This window comes from Cygnus atratus, chromosome 8 (assembly GCF_013377495.2).
Source record: "Cygnus atratus isolate AKBS03 ecotype Queensland, Australia chromosome 8, CAtr_DNAZoo_HiC_assembly, whole genome shotgun sequence".
In the NCBI taxonomy this organism is placed as follows: Eukaryota; Metazoa; Chordata; class Aves; order Anseriformes; family Anatidae; genus Cygnus; species Cygnus atratus.
In genome coordinates this window covers 15,371,521-15,392,594 of record NC_066369.1, presented here as the reverse complement: position 1 = coordinate 15,392,594, position 21,074 = coordinate 15,371,521, and the positions used below count along the sequence as shown (strand labels likewise).

At 41.1% G+C, this 21,074-nt stretch overlaps 1 protein-coding gene across 1 annotated transcript in view; it reads left to right on the top strand.

Moving 5' to 3' along the window:
• HMCN1 (hemicentin 1) overlaps window positions 1–11,847 on the top strand; it is a 203,689-nt gene extending 191,842 nt beyond the window's left edge. Inside the window, exons 103-107 of the mRNA XM_035537930.2 lie at window positions 563–691; window positions 4,739–5,089; window positions 8,424–8,543; window positions 9,159–9,285; window positions 10,415–11,847. Of these exons, the coding sequence (XP_035393823.1) occupies window positions 563–691; window positions 4,739–5,089; window positions 8,424–8,543; window positions 9,159–9,285; window positions 10,415–10,781 (1,094 nt within the window). The 3' untranslated portion in view covers window positions 10,782–11,847. The remainder of the gene's footprint in view (window positions 1–562; window positions 692–4,738; window positions 5,090–8,423; window positions 8,544–9,158; window positions 9,286–10,414) is intronic.
• Window positions 11,848–21,074: the final 9,227 nt, after the last annotated feature.

Sequence of the window (21,074 nt, the reverse complement as noted above, 5' to 3'; positions counted from 1 at the left end):
TAAGTAAGAACAGGGAAGTTCTCATCCGCATCTCTTCTGCATTGTCACCTTCAATTCTAGAAATCGTTCATTGACTGAAATGTTTTGCCCCATGTGTGAGTTCTTTCTAACAAGTTTGTCTCAGGAGCTCTAAATCAAGACTGCCGGTCCTTTCTGCTACTCAGGGCTGTTTCTAAACATAACCAACATCACATAGGTTACCAAATATAATGGGATATGAGAGAAAGATGGATTATGTCTATTTGGACAGCATAACTGTTAGAACTGGAATCCTCAATTCAAAGTTTTGAAAGTTAATGGAAAGAGTAAATGCAGTGCAGTTGAAAAATCTATGTATCTGTTCAAAATCTACTTTCAGATTGTGAAACAAGGATTGTTTCACAGATTTGTAACAAACTGTTAAAGATTAACTCTTGATCATGGTGAGAAAAGTGTATTCAGAAGCCAAATCTCTCTAAAGAGCCAAATTTGCTTGTGGTTTAGCTGCATTCATTACATGTAAAAAATTTAAAGCTGTAAGAACTTTCAAGAAATAATCTGACTCTTGCCCTATTGCTTGCAGACATTGATGAATGCCGAGATGGAACCCATCAGTGCCGCTATAACCAGATTTGTGAGAACACACGAGGAAGTTACCGCTGTGTTTGTCCAAGAGGATATCGGTCCCAGGGAATTGGAAGACCTTGTGTGGGTAAGCTGTCCAATCACGCTAGTATTGCATATTTTCTGCTACTGGTTTTGTCTGTGCTTTCTGCAGTTACATCCAACAATTCTATTCTATTTGAAGACTGTTCTATGTAGATAAATCTGCTTTGAATTCAAAGTTACCCATATAAAACAAAGTGTCCCAGTCAAAACAGGTAGTCAAAACTCAGTGATTCCAAGCTGAGATTGCTACAGACCCGTACCTTGAAAACAAAGTGTACAAGGGCTGAGGACCTCAAAGGTACTGATAGATGGATGCAACAACCTACCACTCAACAACAGGCTTAATTTATAAAATTCAGATCAGATTTGTGAGTTGATTGGACAGTGACACATGTTTGGCTCTACACTGGACTGCATCCATTCACATCTGAAGCCAGTCAAGCAGGGAGCAATGTGGACTCTACTAAAGGAGAACACCCAAAGGAAGTGTGTTGCAAGCGGCGCGGTACACCCAGAACCTGCATCTGCAAGCAAATATCACAAACACCCTTATCTACCCTCTGGAATTGCAGAGGGTTTTCCCCATATGGGAGGAAGCTGCACTTATCAGTTAACACTCCTTTTTCTGATTTGGGTGGATCACACCAGGGAAGGAGGAATCCCCACAGACACAGGAATGCTGACCATGTAGTTACTCCCCTATGCTATCTATGTAGAACCCTTTGGCAAAAATGTGCAGACATTCTGCCCATGCAAACACACATAGTGTTTCACAGATACTCTCGTAATTCTAATGTGGATAGCAAGAGAGTTTATTTAATGTATGATGTCAGTGCAAGTGTGTAAAAAAAAATTCCCTTGGCATTTCACAGACCTCAGCATGGCACTAGGATCATTTATATTCACAATTTATATATGCGGAATATTTAAAATTCAATAGCTGATCCACCCTGATTATAATCAGAGAGTTATAGAATCGTAGAATGGTTCGGGTTGGAAGGGCCGTTAAAGATCATCTTGTTTTAAACTCCCTGCCGTAGGCAGGGATGCCACCCACTAGATCAGGTTGCCCAAAGCCCCATCCAACCTGGCCTTGAACACTTCCAGGGATGGGGCATCCACAACTTTTCTTGACAACCTGTTCCAGTGCCTCACTACCCTTACAGTGAAGAATTTCCTCCTAAAATATAATCATTTATAACTGTTGGTATGTGACACTAAGTGAAGTCAGTTTCCATTGCTCTGACATATCATATCAGAGAAGCTTTCCTCCATGATGACTTCTTCAATATTAGGCTTCATAAGTGATAAATAACTGCTTTGGAGGATAGGATTTTTTTTCTTTTTAAAGTGCCTAAGTTTTTGGACTGCCAAAAGCCAGGCTGAAATGCTTTTTTAAAGATTAAATTGCAGTAAGAAACTGTTTGGCTGCAGACCAAGAAATTTCTTCCACCAGCTTCCTCTCTACTAAAATAAAATCAGTCCCAGACTCCTTAACATATCTTAAAAACATTTAGATTTCTTACAGTAATAAGAGGGATAAACTTTAGGACTACAGATTTTCAGAAAACACCAGCAGCTGCCCTAAAACTGTTTTCAGGGCAATGACCACTGAAAGTTCCCTCTTTAAATTAAATGAAGTATGACTTTTATGCTCCTTTGATTTTTTTTATCTGTTTAAAATATATTTGAAACATATATGCAAAAATATTAGTTCACCTGTTAATAAAAATAGGTTTTAGTGTTAATGTTTCCAGTGAGCACATGGGAGAGTTGAAAAGTAAGTAGGAACCCAGACTGAAACAGAAGAGTCGAACTTTGTTCCCACCTGTGCCACTGCTGCCCTGTGTAAAATGATTTGTGCCACAGTTCGCTGACTGTTAGATTTAGATGGGGTAAGGTATTTGTCATCAAAACATGCATAGATATGTTGTGTGTGCCCATTCAACTAAAGTATAACATTTCTGTGAACTATGTCCCATCTCAACATGCCATACTGTAGATGGAAGGGCATTGTCAAAAGCTGTTGTAAAGCATTTTTGCATCCAACACGTGTAAGGTTATCTAGAATTTAAAATCAAATAATATTCTTAAAATAAAAGAAAGCCCGAGAATTTAACTATTTTAGTTTCAAAGTCATTTCACTTTATTCTTGTAAATATTTAGTATTTATGGTGCATGATCAAAGGGATACTGTCCAGGGAAACTTTGGCTTACCAGTCTGTAAGTGATCAAATTTCACAAGGATGGCAACGGTGTAAATGCAATGGCTTGTTGTATTCAGTTTTGTTGATATCGCATAGGTTGCTCCTTGCAAAAGAAATTGCTCTGATTTTCTTAAAAATCATACTAGTTGTTACCTTATTAAAAAATAAAGTTCTTTTGTTTACAACACCTGACAATATTACACCAATGATAACTGACATATATCTGTTAAATTATGTGTTTTTGAAATAACAATTGGATAATACTGCAGTACTCTACAATAAATTACCCCTGGATTTCTGATTCTCAAAGCATTAAATTGCTAATACCAAAAAAATCTTTAAAAGTTTCTAAACAGCATTACTCTCAAAATACCATTAGTATGCATGCATACTATGCATTAGTATGCATAGGTTTACACACTATGCTCAAAATATGTTCAAATGAAACCGTAATGCTAGTTTAATGGCATTTTTACAGTAATAATTTAGAAATACACACTTTCCACTAATACGAAATAAACCCTTACTGAGTCACCATTAAAATAACCTTTAAATTGTAGTTTAAAAAGTTGCGGGATATATGTCAATTAATAAACATGTCATGTATCTTAATAATATCTTAGTAATATCAGGTTATTTCTGGTCATTCCAGAATTGCACATTCCTGGTTGGAATTGGCCGTCTTTTGCCTTTTTCTAGTACTGGATGTATGCAAGTTTGGAATTGAATACTGTGTATGTCAAATTTTCAGTTGGGCCAGAGAAACTCAGTGAAAACTTTGGTAAACTTTTTTCTGCTAGTGCCAGAGAGACTGGGGGTCCTACAATATCCAGCACTCATCCTGAATTTATTTTCAGTGAAGGACACTCATTGTGTTACATCCTTAAACCTGCTGCCATACTCTGTATGCTCACTTCTCTGTTTTGGTTTTAAGGATGACAGTTTACTGCTAGGGTTGGTCTAGTTATTTGGGATTACAGTTTAAAGGGAAACTGAAGTGTACTGAGAAAAGGATTCCCTAAGCAAACAGAAATAACTCCGTTTTTAAATTGTATGAAAGAGAATTAATATGTACTGATAAGTGTTAAAACTTTCATAACTGGAATGACCAATAACAATGTCAAAGGTTAGAACATACCCAGCCTCCTTCCCTTGCAGCCCTGCAACATGTCCTCGAGACGGGATTTTTCCCCTGACAGAGTGCATCAACTGTATCAGTGCATTTCGAGCTTACCTCAGTACCAGCTTGAAGGACCTGGAAGACTAATTGTACTTCTTGAGAGTGCTTTGTGCTGTGTCCTCCTTTAAGAAGGAGCCCCACAGCTTCTCCCGCTCATCTGCAGAGCACTAAAGAAAGTAAAAAACTAAAAAATTCTGTAGTAGCAGTGAACAGCTTACAGGGAAACAATGAATGGCTTGTGTACTAGGGGTCGCTTATTTCTTCTTGGGTAAGCAACAGGAATTGCTCACTACAGGCAGCAATAGTCAGGCTATCACACAGCTCTGCTGCTGCAAAAGCAGGGGAAGAGATTTGGTTCCCTGTTTTTTAGTCACATCTTACCTTCAGTAGCGCTCAAGGCAAGACCTTCAACAGATTTTTTGTCCTATATGAGAAGTTTTATGTCACAGGTAGCCTTACAAGAAGAATAAAGGTATATTACTGTACAGGATAGAAGAAAGACCGCCTGCTTGGCATTTGTGTTCTTTGTATTTTACTGCCTTCAAGATCTCACTTTTGTCTTCAGTTTGTTACACAGACTGCGTTAAGTATATATGTATATATATATATATATACACACATATAGTTATGTGTTGTTTTTTTGTTTTTGTTTTTTTTTTCCTTTCCACATGGTTTGTTGCTCTGGATCATGTCACATGAGCAGACATTAATGAATGTGAACAAGTGCCTAAACCCTGTGCATTTCAATGCACCAACACCCCCGGCAGCTTCAAGTGTATCTGTCCACCTGGACAACATTTATTAGGTGATGGGAAATCTTGCGCTGGATTGGAGAGATTGCCAAATAACGGTGCCTATTACAATAGCTATAACTATGCTCAATTCTCCCCTGTGAGAGACAACTATCAACCTCAACAATATTACAGGCACTCCTCAAATCTCTACAGCTCCTTCTCAGAGTATAGGAACAGCAGAATACCTTTCTCCAGGACTAGAAGGAACATTAGAGAAACTTGTCCTGAAGGCTATGAGGCAAGAAATGACAGATGTGTAGGTAAATGTCAGTCATATCTATGCAATTCTTTTGTTTTAGACCTTATTCTTAGGTTACTGTTACATATATGTTAGGGGCCTATGGTTTGTGGTGCTGTATTTTTTTTCATATTACCATGATGAATATTCAGCGAGTTATGCATGTTTTTATTTCCCAAGCAAGCATAGCAAAAATATTTTCAAACCTCCTTATGTTTTAATTGTGCTGCTTACTGTGTTTTAGTAAAATATTTCCCTCCATTGATCACTTTTCTCTGATTATGGTAGCTCACCTTTGCAAATTTTCTCACACCAAAAAAACAGAAGACCACCATTCCAGTCCTGGCAATGTTGCTTATGTCAGACTTTGATGGTAGCAATAACCTGGTTCAGAAGGGTTTTAAATCAAGATTTTAGAATGGAACACACTGGGGCAGCGACAGCACAGAGACAAGAGCCAAGTCACTGCCATACGAGCTGTATAAACAGAGGCTTTGAAGTTCTCTGTAGTTATGGTATACAGCCAGCTGTAACGTAATTCACTGAGCAGTGGAGATGGATTACATGGAAACAAATTGGTGTTTGTTGCAAGTTGTGACAACGATAGCATTGCCATTTCCTTTTCCATGATGAGGAGAGCAGGGTAGTTATGCTAACTGGCAACCTCTGTCCCAGGTTTTATTTTTGTTTTTCAAGAGGTACGAAGGCTCAGAGCCCACTCTTTTGACCAACAGGAAACAAAGGTGTCTGGCACATCTATCAAGCATTTAGCTCACTTGTTCCTTACTGTGTGAGCTTTTCTGAGGTTTTTCGACAAAATTCGGTTCTTTTCACAAATACTGAAAAGGTAATTCAGCTCTTCATGAAAAACGAAAGGAGCAGCGCCTGCACTGCTCATTAACAGATTTGCGCTAAATGTTAAGAAATGAAGTTCAAGCCAAAACAAAAAAACATGTTTCTCAAAAGTTAGAAATCTCAGGTCTTTCCCATGAGGCAGCCGCTCGTGGCAGCGGACCCAGACCCTCTGGAACTGCAAGTCTGGAGCCAGGAGCGCGCAGCCTACCTTCAGCTCCTTGCCTGCCCGCGATAGATGACGGCCACACACCCAGCCTGCACTCGCTTCATGCTTCATGAGGGTGCAGCAGCGGTGCTGTTTTACCAAAGGAAACATGGCAATATCAAAGCATGAGTTAATTGTTCTGAAATAAGCTTCTCTTAGGCCAGTTTTTTGCCACCTTAACTCATGTTTTGAGTATCGTAAAAAAAAAATATATATACAGTCAATTATTTTTTGATAATACTGCTGAGTTTAAGACCAAGGGTACTGCAGTCTAGCTCTTATGAGAACTTCTCCCAACACGTTTAACATAGCAGTTTGTAATGCTTTAGGTACGTGCCTCAACCTAATATATATACCAATGACACATCATAGGAGGAGCAATATACCTTCAGGATAAATAGTGATCTACAGCTAGATTCTAGCCACCAGAGTTATTGCTACAATTATATAGCAATATATAATATTGAAAAGTATGAATGTTTTTTATTCAGTGGTAAGTTATAGATAAGTAGACATCACATTAACCTTGTATTTACATTATAATGACATTTCAGTAGTCTCATAGATACAGTTTGTTATGGGTGTAGCTGTTTTAATTGAAAGAACTAGAACTGTATGATCCATACCCCAGCTTCCAGTTCCAGGTAGTTAATATTCTTGTACTTCTGTTTCAAAGGAATAAATATGTAGATTTAAAATTTACTGTTTAATATGAAAAATACATCCCAATAATGTTCTTTTTTTTTTTAAGAGGGTCCTTTGAGTAGACAACCATCAGGATTTGATAACAACACATATTAAACATTTAGTGTCACATTTGTTTCTCTTTTGTGTTTGCATTTTTATCTAATGCAAGACCTGTAAATCAAACAAAGAGAGGGGAAGCAAAGACCTTCCTTCAACTGCTTTAATCAAGTCTTAATTCCTGCACATGAGAGTAATGAGTAGGAGCTCTGTTACCCTCCTGAAGCAGGCAGAAATTTCAAAAGAAGTAATAATTATATATGATCTAAATCACATTAGTCTGCTTTGAAAATTTTAAATGAAGTGGTCTGCTACTTCTGTATTTGGGAGGGAGATTTAAAAAAAAAAAAAGTTTGAGAGCATTTATTGGTAGCCTTTCCAGATACTGAGATTCGTTCCCATGGCATGAGAGAGATTGGTTTGGAGAGGAAACAGCTTTGCCAGAGGAGGGATTAACTGTAAGAACAACTCCCTGGGGTGAAGGCTTTCTCTGAAAAGAAAACTGATATGTGCATATGCTAAGCATACTGCCTAAAACCTTATCGTCAGGCAGCTTGGCTTGCTTTCTGGGACAAGACTATATCTGTAACCTTTGTGGATTTATGTAGCTTGTGTATCCCCTTTTCTTCCCAGAACTCTGTATCAGACTGGTCCCTCCAGCTAGTAGAGACCTGTTATAGCTGCTGTCAAAGGAAGTGAGAATCCCCTCAAAGGTGGTGTTGTGGTTTAACCCAGCCGGCAGCTCAGCACCACACAGCCATTTGCTCACCCTTCCCCCTCCCTCTCTGGGACAAGGGAGAGAATCAGAAAAAATGAAGCCTGTGGGTTGAGATAAAGACAGTTTATTAGGACAGAAAAGAAGGGAACATAATAATAATAATGATAATATTACTACTACTAATAATGTGTACAAACAAGTGATGCACAATGCAATTGCTCACCACCCGCTGACCGATGCCCAGCCTATCCCCGAGCAGCCGGCCCCCCCCCACCCCGGCTAGCCACCCCTATATATTGTTCAGCATGACGTCAGATGGTATGGAATACCCCTTTGGCCAGTTGGGGTCAGCTGTCCTGGGTCTGTCCCCTCCCAGCTCCCGCTGCACCCCCAGCCTGCTTGCTGGCAGGACAGAGCGAGAAGCTGAAAAGTCCTTGGCTTAGTGAAAGCGCTGCTCTGCAACAATTAAAACATCAGGGTGTTAGCAACATTCTTCTCATCCCAAATCCCAAACACAGCACCATAACAGCTACTAGGAGGAAAATCAACTCTATCCTAGCCGAAACCAGGACAGGTGGCTTTAAAAGCCATAAAAGCTGTAAGGCTTTAAAAGCTATAGGGAAAAAAAGCATAAGGTTTTAAAAGCTATAGGGAATGGAAGCAGGTAAGTTGGGAAGGAATTTGCTAGGCTTAGTCTTTCAACCCCCTTAGAAAACAAGATCCCCGTAACTTCCAGCTCCGTCCATATGTTTGTACATAAATAGAACAAGAAATACCTATGTTCTGGTAAGCCTGACTTTTATCTTTCCATCTTTCCATGTTTCTTTTCCACAGACATTGATGAATGTGAAACCAGAGATACCTGTCAGCATGAATGCAGAAATACCCTAGGAAGTTACCAGTGTACTTGTCCACCTGGTTATCGTCTTACACCCAATGGCAAAACCTGCCAAGGTACAGAAGTCTCTTTAAGTGTTCAGAAACGTGTTCGTAAATCATAAGATATAGATCATATTCAGAGCATGTATAAGCACTTGTTGAATTTGCTTTGAGATACAGCATTCAAAATGGCAAGTATTTCACGTTATAACACTTTCTATAATACTGGCAAATTAGACAACTGCAACTTCTTATTCTCTGAAGTTACCTCTTGTACATTACACGTTTACACATTACACATTTAACTCATGCAAGTACACAGCAACTCTAGGGTCAAAGCCAATAAAATCCTTAACCTGTCTCTGTCAAAAAAAAAAAAAAGAGAGAAAATGAGAAGGACAGAAGAAAAAAAAAAGGTGGCCAGATTTTCTGCTCCACAAAAAAAAACCAAAAAACTAATTAGCCTCTATTGACAAGACAACTATGGTTTATGAAATATAATAAATGCATATTATTGGAACCAGTAATTCCAGTGCCTCAGATAGCAAGACAGGGTTCTGAAAGATCTCACTTGTGGGTACAGGTGCCCTCTGTCTTCTGTTCAGCCTTTACTGATCCAACTAGTTTCTAATTCTGTTAAATTCGTCATGGTACCAGCAACTAATTTACCTATTTTTTTGTAACCTTCAGATATTGATGAGTGTCTCGAACAGAACATTGATTGTGGATCAAATCAAATGTGTTTCAACATGAGAGGCAGCTACCAGTGCATAGACACACCTTGTCCACCGAACTATCAGCGAGAACCTCTTTCTGGGTATGTTTTATTTGCAGCACCTTTTAAGTCTTGTTTTCCTGCCCACTCCAAGCTCAAATACTTAACCTTTAATCATCAGAATAAACTTTATCTAAGTTTAACTGACATAAATAAAGCTTATTCTAGCAAAAGGTGAAGCATTAAAACTCAAGATTATCAGTAGTAGCAGTATCAGTATAGAGCAGCAGTATTTCCTGTTTCCAGCAGAACAAGAAAGTATGAGGTCCAGGCAGCTGGCTGGCTCTCAGTATCCATGCAGAATGTTACTATTAATTCACATGGAAATAGCATCAGAATGTCTTTTTCTTAAATGAACCCTGGCAGGCAGTGTGCTTTAATCCTTTTTCCTGATTCAGCATCATTCATTTGTCATTTACAGGGCTACCTTTGCATCTAAGTTTTCTGACTTACTTCTGTGAAGTCCTAATTTGCCATCATTTTCAAAGTTTTAAAAGTATTATTTTCATTGTGAAAATAACACTACAGTTCATAGGCAGTTTTTCTTTAAGTTACTCTATGTTTTTCCTCTTCTGAAAAATAAACAACACATTAACTATTTTTAATCTTAAAATGTAAGCAGGGAAATAGTTTGGTTCAGTCTGATCACAAAAGATGGTTTCTGAGTACGAACTAGAATGACATTTAAGTTGAAATGGATAAATGTTCACTGATGAACAGAGTTAAGGGACCTTCTATTTTGACTACAGATTAGTAGAAGTAAAATTAATTCTGCCCTTCTTTATTCCAAATTCTTTATTTTATGATTTAACACACAGACACATCACATGGAGCTGCCAGTACGCTTTACACAAATATTCTCAACTCTATTTTTTAAGAGCAGGGCCACTAAAACATGCACCATTCACTTCAATGGCAAATACTGCCTTTGTTGTTTTTTCTTTTATATATCCTCTTGGTGTTTTCTGAGATGATCCTGTTGAGGAAGATGGGATGTTAAACTGGGATGCAACTTTAAGGAAGAATGGATAAGGAGCGCATGAGTTTAGCTCTCTTGGGAAGTTTGAATCTGTATATCACAACAGGATCTATGGGAAGATCTTTAGCCAAGGGATTAGGCACTACATGGCAGGTACTGGAGTAGGACTTACAGTGCTCTGTTTATTCCCAGGTTCTGTCTCAAAAACTGCCCAGCCAACGATCTGGAGTGTGCCCTGAGTACCTACGCCTTGGAATACAAACTCCTTTCCCTCCCCTTTGGCATAGCTGCTGGTCAGGATCTAATCCGACTGGTTGCCTATACACAAGATCAAGTCATGCATCCAAGGACAACTTTTTTAATGGCAGATGAGGACCCCACAATCCCATTTGCCCTGAGAGATGAGAATTTGAAAGGAGTTGTGTTCACCATCAGACCACTGCGAGAGCCAAAGACATACCGCATGAGAGTCAGAGCCTTATCCTACAGCATTGATGGAAACATTGAGTATCAGACAACTTTCATTGTTTATATAGCCGTGTCAGCCTATCCCTATTAAACACCCAAACTACTTGACAGTAATCACAGTATTTTAACCACATTCATAAATGCCAGTGGGTATTACCACTTCCAGACTGATTCTACTGCCTGCCAAACAGTTGTGAACCATGTAACTTGAAAACGGTGCTATGCTCTTTTCTTTTTCCTACCCCAAGGCTGCCTATACAGTCCCATTATTCCAAGTCAGGAGGAAAATCCATGGCTTTGAGGACCCATTACCGCTTCCTGTATTTATTACACAACTGGCTACATTAGTAGTCATCTTCCACAATTTGTTCTGAAAACTAGCAGAACAAATCAAAGTATGAGCTGAAGTATGTGGTCAAAAGCAGTAAGCAAGGAGCAGCCTCTGTTAAAAGCAACTAAAGAAATGCCTAACCAGAAGAAGAAATGGCAATTTCAAATGGTCTACATATGTTAAAGGTTGCTAAGTGTGTTAAATTTTAGATCTGTTAGATTTTTTTTTCTTATCAAATACCTGATAGAACTAGGCCTGTACATATACTATGTCATGTGCTCAAAAAAATAAAACAAATACCACTGTACTTAATGATTGCAAGTGCTGAAACATGACATTAGTAAAGTTTGTTTTCAGCTAAAGAATCTACCGTAGAATTTGGAATTGGTACATTTGTTTTCTGTGCAAGTTTAGGAACATCGCTATCGTTTGGAAGAAAAAAACAACATGGCTACTTCTACTTTATACAGCAAGTATTTTATAATTTTTTTTAGTTGACATTTGACATTCTGGTATAGCCATTTATTTAGCTCAAAACCATATCCATTTCAGTACTCCCACCTCAGTTTAAATGTTTTGTTTTTTGTTTTCTTTCAAATAGAACATTTTTCTCCAAAGATGTAGTAAGTTTGGTTCAATAATGTCAATACACTGTACACAAGTAATTTTGCCAAGATGTATTCTATTTTTATGAAAGTGTATATATGTTTTTTCCTATTTGTATTTTCTATGCAGTATCTCAAGAGTGTTCTACAGTTAAGGTTTCATAAGAGGACAATGTCAGTACATTGGAAATAATCAAAATAAAAGTTCCCATTGCCTTTGAGATTGCTGCAAGTTTTATCATTGTAAAAAATAAATAAATAAATAAAGTCTTTCCCACGTGTAAGGCACTTGCCTTTAGTACCAGTGAAGAATGTGAAAAGTACTGTGCCCAGCAAACCAGGGAGCTGCTTACACAAATGCAGCCACGTCTCCTGTTTAATGATCTGCTGGCTTCCCCCATCCTCCAGTTTTTCAGAAAAAGTCACAGAGGCTGTTGCACTTACCATAGTCCTCTTACTTACACCAAGTCCTCTTAGTTTAGCCAGCATCTACTGTCTAGGAGACATGTCATTTCCTCTGAGAAAATGGATTTTGCTAAAAGTTAAATTTTTGTTGCATGTATAGGAAGTGTCTATTTGTAAATATTCTTGCCAAACATTAAATACATTGCTGTAATTCCAATGCACATAAAAAAAGAAAATGGGAAAAAAAATCCACAGAGGGCATTGAGATTAAAACCTACTGGCAACTATCAGTTTTCCCTGTGAAAGTTCTGCAGTTTTTCAATGTGAGAACAAGATGTCAACAGAACCCCTGCTGCTGAGACAGCCTCAGATTCTTGCAGCATGATTGGGCTGCAAGGAATAGCCCAAGAATAATTCCTGCCACTGATAACCCACCTGACTTCTGCTGTCTTCCCTCCACCTGACACTAAGGCAAAGTGAGCTATTATCACCAGCATTCAAGAGCATTTTTTCACAACAGGGCCAAAAAGCTCCTTAATGGAACTTTGAATCTATGCTTCCTTTAATAATCGTCCCTAGTGAAAGCCCTACCATTTTTCGTCAACTGCTTTTTGTTCAGTATCCATTGCAAGAAGTGAGACAGTCCTGAAAAATAAGGATGTTTAACATCATTTTGCTCTTTGTACAAATTATTTATACAAATGACAGATTTCAAATGAAACAGGTTGGTTTCTTGTAAGCCTGACTTGAAAAGTAAAAGCAATTTAAGAAGGAGATAACTTTCATGGTAATGCTGAGAAGGAACAACAAATGAGAGTAAGCGCTAAGAAGTATAGCCATTCAATTTCTTTTAAGGCTGATAAGCACACTGAAAACTATTTCCTTGAAGGAATTTATTTCCACTGTGAGGCATGAAGGAAAAGAACCAGTGTCTATTATACGCTGCTTGGGAGGGGAAATAAAGAAATAATGGGATTCAAATGCTTTATGGCAACCTTATTACTTAGTTTAGGGTTAGGAACTTACTTACCAGACAGAAATCAATGACATTTCCAGACAGATCCATGTAATTGTCTCTACTGGTTGGTGTCCCGTGCTGTGTTTTTCAGGTGTCCAGCAGCAGCTCGAACAGGAGGAGCTGCTTGCCCATCTGGGCATGAGATGCTTATGCTGAGGTGGTGCCACAGGACCACAGGCCTGAGGAAAGAGCAAAATTAGGTTTATTGTATGGTGTAAGCTGTATGGTTTTCAGTCATTTACTGGCTGAAGGGAACTTTTGAATTAGAAAGGAGGATATGGGCCATGCCCTTCTCTTCCTTGGACATTTCATTCTATGTTACAAAATGCCAATCCCATGTGCTTTAAGACTCACAAATGTTGGATTAACTGGCAGAGCAAATAGATCTGCTCAGTTCTACCTCCAAAAACTATTTGACCCTAGTCCTAACAGGCCGGAATGTCAGCTGTGCCATTAGTTAGTTTGTGAACTAACTTGAGTGGTAAGAGGCAGGTTGGTTTGTGTGCATGTGCACATGCCCACATCAAATTGTGCAGTTGTTAATTGTTAGCGTTTAAAAAGAAAATCTTTATAAATCCTAATGAACAATAAATATTCTACTGTATTTATATTTACTTTAGGTAAGGTTAGCAAAATCCTGTGTGTGGAGTTTTATCTTTTGCATTAAAATAAAGTAACTGCATGGGGTTTCAATGTCTAAGGACTGCAGCTGTAGGCTCGAGCCTGCAGCCCTGTTGGCCAGTTCCCCTCTACAGAACTGGGGCTGGTCCAGCGAGCAATATGGGATCTCCTAGGGAGCCTCACTTACATTGGCATCAGTGCTGAAAACAAACTGCTGGCTCTCCATTGGCCTTACCCAGTCATCACCCTATATCTTAATTAAATAATGCATCAAGGAATGGTAGAAATTAATTACTTTCTCTGTCCATCATGTGGCTTAAAGATTAGAAGCAGCCCAGTGACTGACTTTCTCTTTGCAGCCAGCAGGACACAGCCACAGGTGCACAGCAGGGCCAAAGCCCTGGTGCTGAAGCCACTGTGCTTGGTGGGAGGCGCCATGCAAAGAGTCGGGAACACTGTTAGAGTTCAGCTAGAGACATGGCCTCTTTCTCAGACAGAAATACCTTTCACTACTTTCTGGCTACCTAATTGCAGAGCAAACACCCTTCCTAGCATGTTAGTGTGGTGTGTAGGACAAGCTAAAGCTTTATTAAAAACAAAGAACAACCACCCCACCGCCAGGACAACGAGGGAAGTACGTAGCCATTAAAAGATGCAAAGAGAAGTATGTGAAGGAAACGTTCTGATCTTTACTGCATGTAACTGACTGGTTCCTGCTGTTTGTCCAAGTGCACTATCACCATTCCTGCTCGCATCCTGGAATTGTTAGAGGGACACGGTCAGTATATGCTGGTGGCTGTTTCATGCTGTACAATAGCTGTATGAAGAGCACTGAATGACCTTAGAACAACAACAAATAAGCAGGTGGTCCCAGTGAGAGCAACTGCTCTCGAATCTTTCAGACAGGCCAAAAAAAACAAGCCGGTAACACTTCATGCTACCTGGAGGCTGTGTGATCACCATTTTGTATGAGCCTACTCCCACTGCCATTTGGTTCTCAGGGAAGGGACACGGCTTTTCCTCCTGACCCTTATCCTGACCCACACCCATGACACCTGCTGCATCCCTGGGCCTCCCCTAGGCACTAACAGGGCAGCATCTAACTGTGCTACAGAGATGAAGCAGACCCTACAAAAGATGGCAAATGTGTTTTATACGTTGAAGAGATGAATTTATATATGCTGGTGGTTTAAGTGTGACATCTTGTGGCTTTCCAGTGGCACACAGCTGGTCACACAAGTCTCCATGCACGCACACGTTGGGCACCGGCCCTGTGCGCCACGTGGCCCTGTGTTACACCGCCCAGGACACCATGCTGCTAGGGCACAGCCGGTCCCCCTTTTTCTCCCACAAATGACTTGCTTAGGCAACCCATGCAGAGATGCAGCACTTTGCGCAATTCTTCCGGATCTAAGTCCTCCAGAGGAATACAGCACAAAAAGGAGGGCAGGGAGGAGCCCTGGGCCAGGAGCCAGAGGCAGGCCGGGAAGCTGCAATGATCCCACTGACTACGTAGGATGTGTTCGGGAACCGGAGATGGGTAAGGGGTCCCCCCACACCTTTTGTACAAGGCTGGCTTGCCAAGGCTTTGAGCCAGGAATTCACCACTGTTTGTTTTCCTGCACTGGCTGAATATAAAAGCTATTATATGTTTACAGCAATGGATTGATGCAGGGCACACACCACTATGGACGGAAGGGAAAACAGTTACCAGAAGAGAACGATGCTCGGAAAATGCGGGAGTAACAGTGCCTGACAGGTTATGTCCCCTTGCCAAGTACAGGGCAGACAGTTAATGCTAAACGAAGCAGAAGGATAATGAGTAAAGCGAGCGTCATCACTCCCACGGCAGCATGGCGATTCCAGCAGGACTATGTTCTCAAGGTACAAGTGGGAGCTCTGGCACCCTTTGACTTCAGAGGCATTTCTACTTCTGGCAGCTCCACTCTAAGACCACTGCCAGCGCGTTATGACCTTTGAAACACACGGATTAGTTTATGAGGCTGGAATCCAACCATCCGCCCCCCAGCTGCATGCAGGCCGTGGCCAGGATGGGTGGGACAGTGCAGGGAGGGACGTGTTGCCACCGCCACGCTGCCCATGGCCGCTCACCGAGGCACGGCGCTGCAGCAGTCTGGCACGTTTCCGTTCCGTGCCCACCTGCCAAGGTGTGTTGACGTACGGAGGTGTGGGGCTGAGCGCTGCCGGGCAGGGCTGCTTCATCCCTGGAGAAAACCTGTGGGCAGATGGAGGATCCTCCAGGCTTCTGGGCTTGAACCTCTTCTTCACACATGGTTTGGTCACTGTCCGGAGAATCAGCACAAACCCAGACAGACTAGCGTCTGTAGTTATTCAACAATGAATTGAGAAATCAAGTGAAGGCCAGAAAGCTAAAAACACGTTCTTACACCGACGGTCATAAATGGTAAAAAGCCTGAGCAGCCACTGCCTTGCTCAAGCACAGCCAGATTTCTTGCTGGGAAGCCTGAGGGGGGTTCCAGCTCCTGCACTTGCGGCAGTGCTCTGGGAGCTCAGCTTGTCGGGCCCTGGTGCTCCACATGGGATTTGAGACACTCTTAGCAGATGACCTTATCTGTTTAGATGTAGAGCTTAGTGATATGGTTTAGTGGAGGACTTGTTAGTGTTAGGTCAGAGGTTGGACTAGGTGATCTTGGAGGTCTCTTCTAACCTAGATGATTCTGTCTTTTCTGTCCCTGGATGGACTTTCTGAAACAGAAAGAGGAAAGCCAGGCCCAGGGTAGCTCTGAGTATGAGTTGAGAAAGACAAGAAACACTAGCCAGCAGCGCTGCACCAATAAACTTAACAACCAAGCACAATTTATCCAGCTGTGCCTCTTAAATAATGTTAGATGTAATTCCTAGTGTGCAAGCAGATGTTTTTATAAGCACATTTGCATGCACAGATGCAATGAACACAACTCCAATTACTTTTTTAGGTCATTGAGTTCAGCTCTCCAGTACCTTCAGCATGCAACTGCTGCCAGGCAGCATGCACGGCTGCTTTGTCACCTGATTTGATGAATTTTATACAAGGAATAAAAAAGAAGAATACCTGCTTACAGATGAAGGCACAGAGATACAAAAAAAAAAAAAAAAAAAAAAAAAAAAAAAAAAAGCTTTAATCTTTTACACAAGCAGAAGTTCACCTGATAATTTATGAATTGCCAGATGACAAAGGTATCAGGAGAACAATCAAGCCAGGAAGCAACTCAGCACCCAGAGCAGCGGTTTGGACATGCTCTGAAGCAGCACTGTGCCATGACCATGTGTCCGGGGGATCCCTTCCCTACCCTCCATCGACGGCAAGGCCAGGGAGTGCTGCAAAGCTTAGTGGCAGCGATCGCCCCGGGGAGCACTCCCAGGGCACCCTCTGGGAGAGCAGGAGGCTGGCAGCACAGATAGTGTACACACATGGGTACAGAACGAAGGAAATCCAACAGCCACAGAAAAATTTTTGTATTTCACACCAGGTTACTCCTCTGCCCTTAGTCTCAGTGACAGCCGCAGCAATGCAGCTCTGTGTTTCCAGTGAAAATACCGGCATCACATAAGGCACAGAAAGAGACGGCGTGCAAAAAGAAGAGACAATGCCACTCACATTGCCTCAGTGAGAGCACGGTGCACCCACAGTGCTGCAGCCCACCTTGTTCTCGCAGCTGAATGATGAGTCCGAGCTTAGGGTCCCAGACACTAAGGAGGAAGTTTCTGTACACATCTTCTTTGTTATCACGTCACAGATAACAAGAACAGAGATGTGAAAAAGATGCGTACAGTTTTTGGCATGCAGTAGCTATCTACTGTAGCAGTGAACACTACTGATCTCAGCCACTGCTGCTTTTCGTCTCGTACATCTCCATACCAAGCGCTGAACATTACAACATCGAGGACAACACTTACACAATCTGGTATCAGGTGAACGAGCAGGCTGAAGGTGGCACCCCCGCAGCCTACAGCACTGCGAAGCGCTGCGCTCAGTCGTGCCCTGCCCTAAGTCAAGGACATCACTGGGCAGAGCGGCTTGGCTGGACAAGTGGGCAGAGGGGAACCATGAGGTTCGACATGGGGAAAGACCAGGTCCTGGGGAGGAACAACCCCAGCTGCTGGAAAGCAGTCTGGCAGAAGGGACCTGGGGGTCCTGGTGGGCACCATGCTGAGCATGAGCCAGCTGTGTGCCCTGCTGGCAAAGGCCACCACTGGGAGGAGAGATGCCAGCTGGCCGAGGGGGTTCCCCACTGCTCAGCACTGGTGAGACATTGACAGTGCTGTAGCCAGTGCTGGGCTCCCAGTACGAGACCAACATGGACGTACTGAAGGGAGTCCAGCCATGGTTAAGGGACTGGAGCATCTGACGTATGAGGAGAGCCTGAGAGAGCTGGGACAGTTCAGCCTGGAGGGAGAACTCAGGGGAGCCTTACCCACATGTCTAGCCACCTGGCGGAGGAAAGACATTAAAAACACATGCTGATGGAGCCTTAGGGATAAATGGCAGAGGCAAGGCATTCTTGTACCGGAGTAGTATGGTTTCTGCATAAATGGGCTGGCATGTCACCACCGGGTGAAAACTCTTAAACGGCAGAGAGCATATGAGTAGGAGATGGGCTGAAAAGACACACGAATCTGCAACTGAACTGTCACATCTTTGATTCCTCTTCCACTGAAAGGAACTGGACTTTGAATACGAACCTAATAAATAACGCAGATTACATCAAATTTATTCATCCCTCCTCATCACTGTCTGCTAACAGAATTAGCTCACAAATCTTCAAATATTTACTAACCATACCGGTCAGACTGTGTTCTGTGTTTTCTGCGGTCTGGCCTTTTTTGAAAGAATATTTGTCGTTTGCCTACTGGTTCATTTGCGATGCTCTCAGCAATGTGGAGGCTGATAGGGAACCTCAAACTGGGTGTAACCCTGCAAAGCCTTTGCCAAAGTATTACTGCTAACATTTTGCAGCTCATGTTTTGAAAAGTTTTGGGATGCAAAAATGATGTCCTTTAGTAGATGAGGCTGTATCACAAAAGTGATTTGTGTTCACCAGCTGAATTGCACAGGAAGGGAATGCCAAGGTACCTTTACCATCTATAAGCATTACTCTGGACAAACAAAAAAAGACACCAGTGATTTCCAGAGTGGCATCAAGTGAAAGCCAGTTACAACCTTTCTAGACAACCCCAAGGCTCCTTGAATTGGAAATCTTGCCTAATCTAATCTCTCTTAATCATAAAACCAGCTTTCAGCAGAAAATAACAACAGCAAAACATTGCCTTAAGATACTTAGAACAGAGCAGTGAGTCAAAATCCTCTGTATGTTGCTGGGAACTGGCTTTTTGGAGCAGTAAGATTGTTATTTGAGTAGTGAAGTTCAGCCTTTGCCTTATTTATAAAGCCCTGTTGATTACCTAAATAAATCACATAGCACTGGTTTTGCTTCTACTTTGCGTGCTACAAATGAATTAACAGAGAATAATCACATTTAATCTAAACCAGTTGTGATACGATCTGAGACATTTTCAGGATCTAAAGAAATTTGAAGAAATTAACCATTGGTAGACGTTTACGTGTATTTGTATGAGGGAAAACATCAGTGGCTAGCATATAATTTGTATAACACTTTACAATACGCACTTGTTTTGACAAGTTTACCTTGGGGCTACCTGCCCTATTACACAGCTTATCACCATCTGTCTCTAAACTGATTTATTTCATGATCTCTCGGTGCCATGGTTTGATACTTAGCTAATTTTCCAGTCATAAAAGTCGAAGGAGGACTGTTTCAGGTGGAAACATTGATAGCACTTTGCCAAAGATCTCTAAGCACTTAAAGATGAGCTGAGAGAGTCCCATCCCTTTTTCTTCTGGCAAAAATAAATCTCAGCTTCTATGACATCCCCAAATGGGTATATGCATGTCTTTTCAATCTGGCAAAACCAAAATTGTTTCCTCAGTGGCATTTCTCCCAGCTTTTGCCTCTTTCAAGAAATATTTCTGATATTCTGCACAACCTGGACATCATCTTCAAATGAGATATTTAGTTTGAATTACTATGAAGTCAAAATGTTTTGTTTTGTTTTTTATTGATCATAACAACATGGCTATCTACGAAAAGCCATAATGACCACTGCAGCATGACAATAAGCGTTAAGTGTCTGAGCACCCAGACTTCCCAGCTGTCTCTCATTAGTAGCAATAACCTTTTCTCTGACCACAGCAAATCCTTTTCTTGCCATTCACCATAACATGGATCGCTGCTACAAAGACTTTTACCTTAGCCACATAACAAGAGCTGCTGCTTCTTTGCTTTCACGTTCTCTGCAGTCTTTCCTTACTGTCAAGAAACAGACTCACTAGACAAGAAGTTTGCTCTTCCCCTCAAATTGCTCTTTGTACATAGCAGAAGTGCCCCTCATGCACACAAAAGCACTTCATTTCGCTCCTCCAAAGCTTCCTCCAGAGTGCTCCTCTGTTAGGATGCCATTAGAGACAGTGGAAAACAAAGGTACAGGGAAACACATACCTACAAGAAAGAAAAGTAATGATAAGGAGGAAATCATCTTTTTTCCAATAAAAATTATTGCAGCTTTGGAAGACAAACATTTTCCAGTGTAATGTCATGTTTGTAAACAGTACTTTTTAGCCAGTTTATCTAACACGCCGGTCTCAAGTGATCGTTACTGGGAAAAAAAAAAAAAAAAAGCACGGATCAGTGAGCATCAATGAACATGAGTGTCTCTTACCAACACCAAAAAAAACCCCAAACCAAAGACCATCTCTACATTTAAATCAGAAAAGGTGTAAGAGAGCACTGAATCCCATTGTATATTACACGGTGGATTTACAGAACGATGCCTGTCCTAGTGAGAGCCATCACCAATTCCCCACAGCATCTGGAGCAACTACTGACGGAGTATTTGAGTGCTTATAAATGCAACCGTATTTCTGTGCAAGTTGCAATACAACCATGCAACCACTGGAACAATTTCAATTCAAAAAAGAGAATTTCAGTCCATATTTGCTGAAACAATGGATGGGATTATTTTTTGTATGCTTGGGAATGCTTTTGATGAGAACAGAATAAACACAGTATTAAAAAGCTTTGTTAAGTGGCAGGCATGTCTGTAGTGATAGGTCTTGACCTTGGTTCTGAACTTCAAAGATGAAATACTGGGTTTTGAAACATTGTGCCATGCATGGAAGGAACATCATTTTCCAAATTTGTAAGATTGTCAACAGAAATAAGCACCTGGCATTTCTTGTGTTCAGGCTTCTAAGGGTAGAGAAAAATATGGAATTACAATACAACGCAAAGAAAGCAACCATGGACTGCAGACTTCCTTCAACTGCTTATTTGTTTACTGTCCAGTCTGAAGGAGACATTCAAT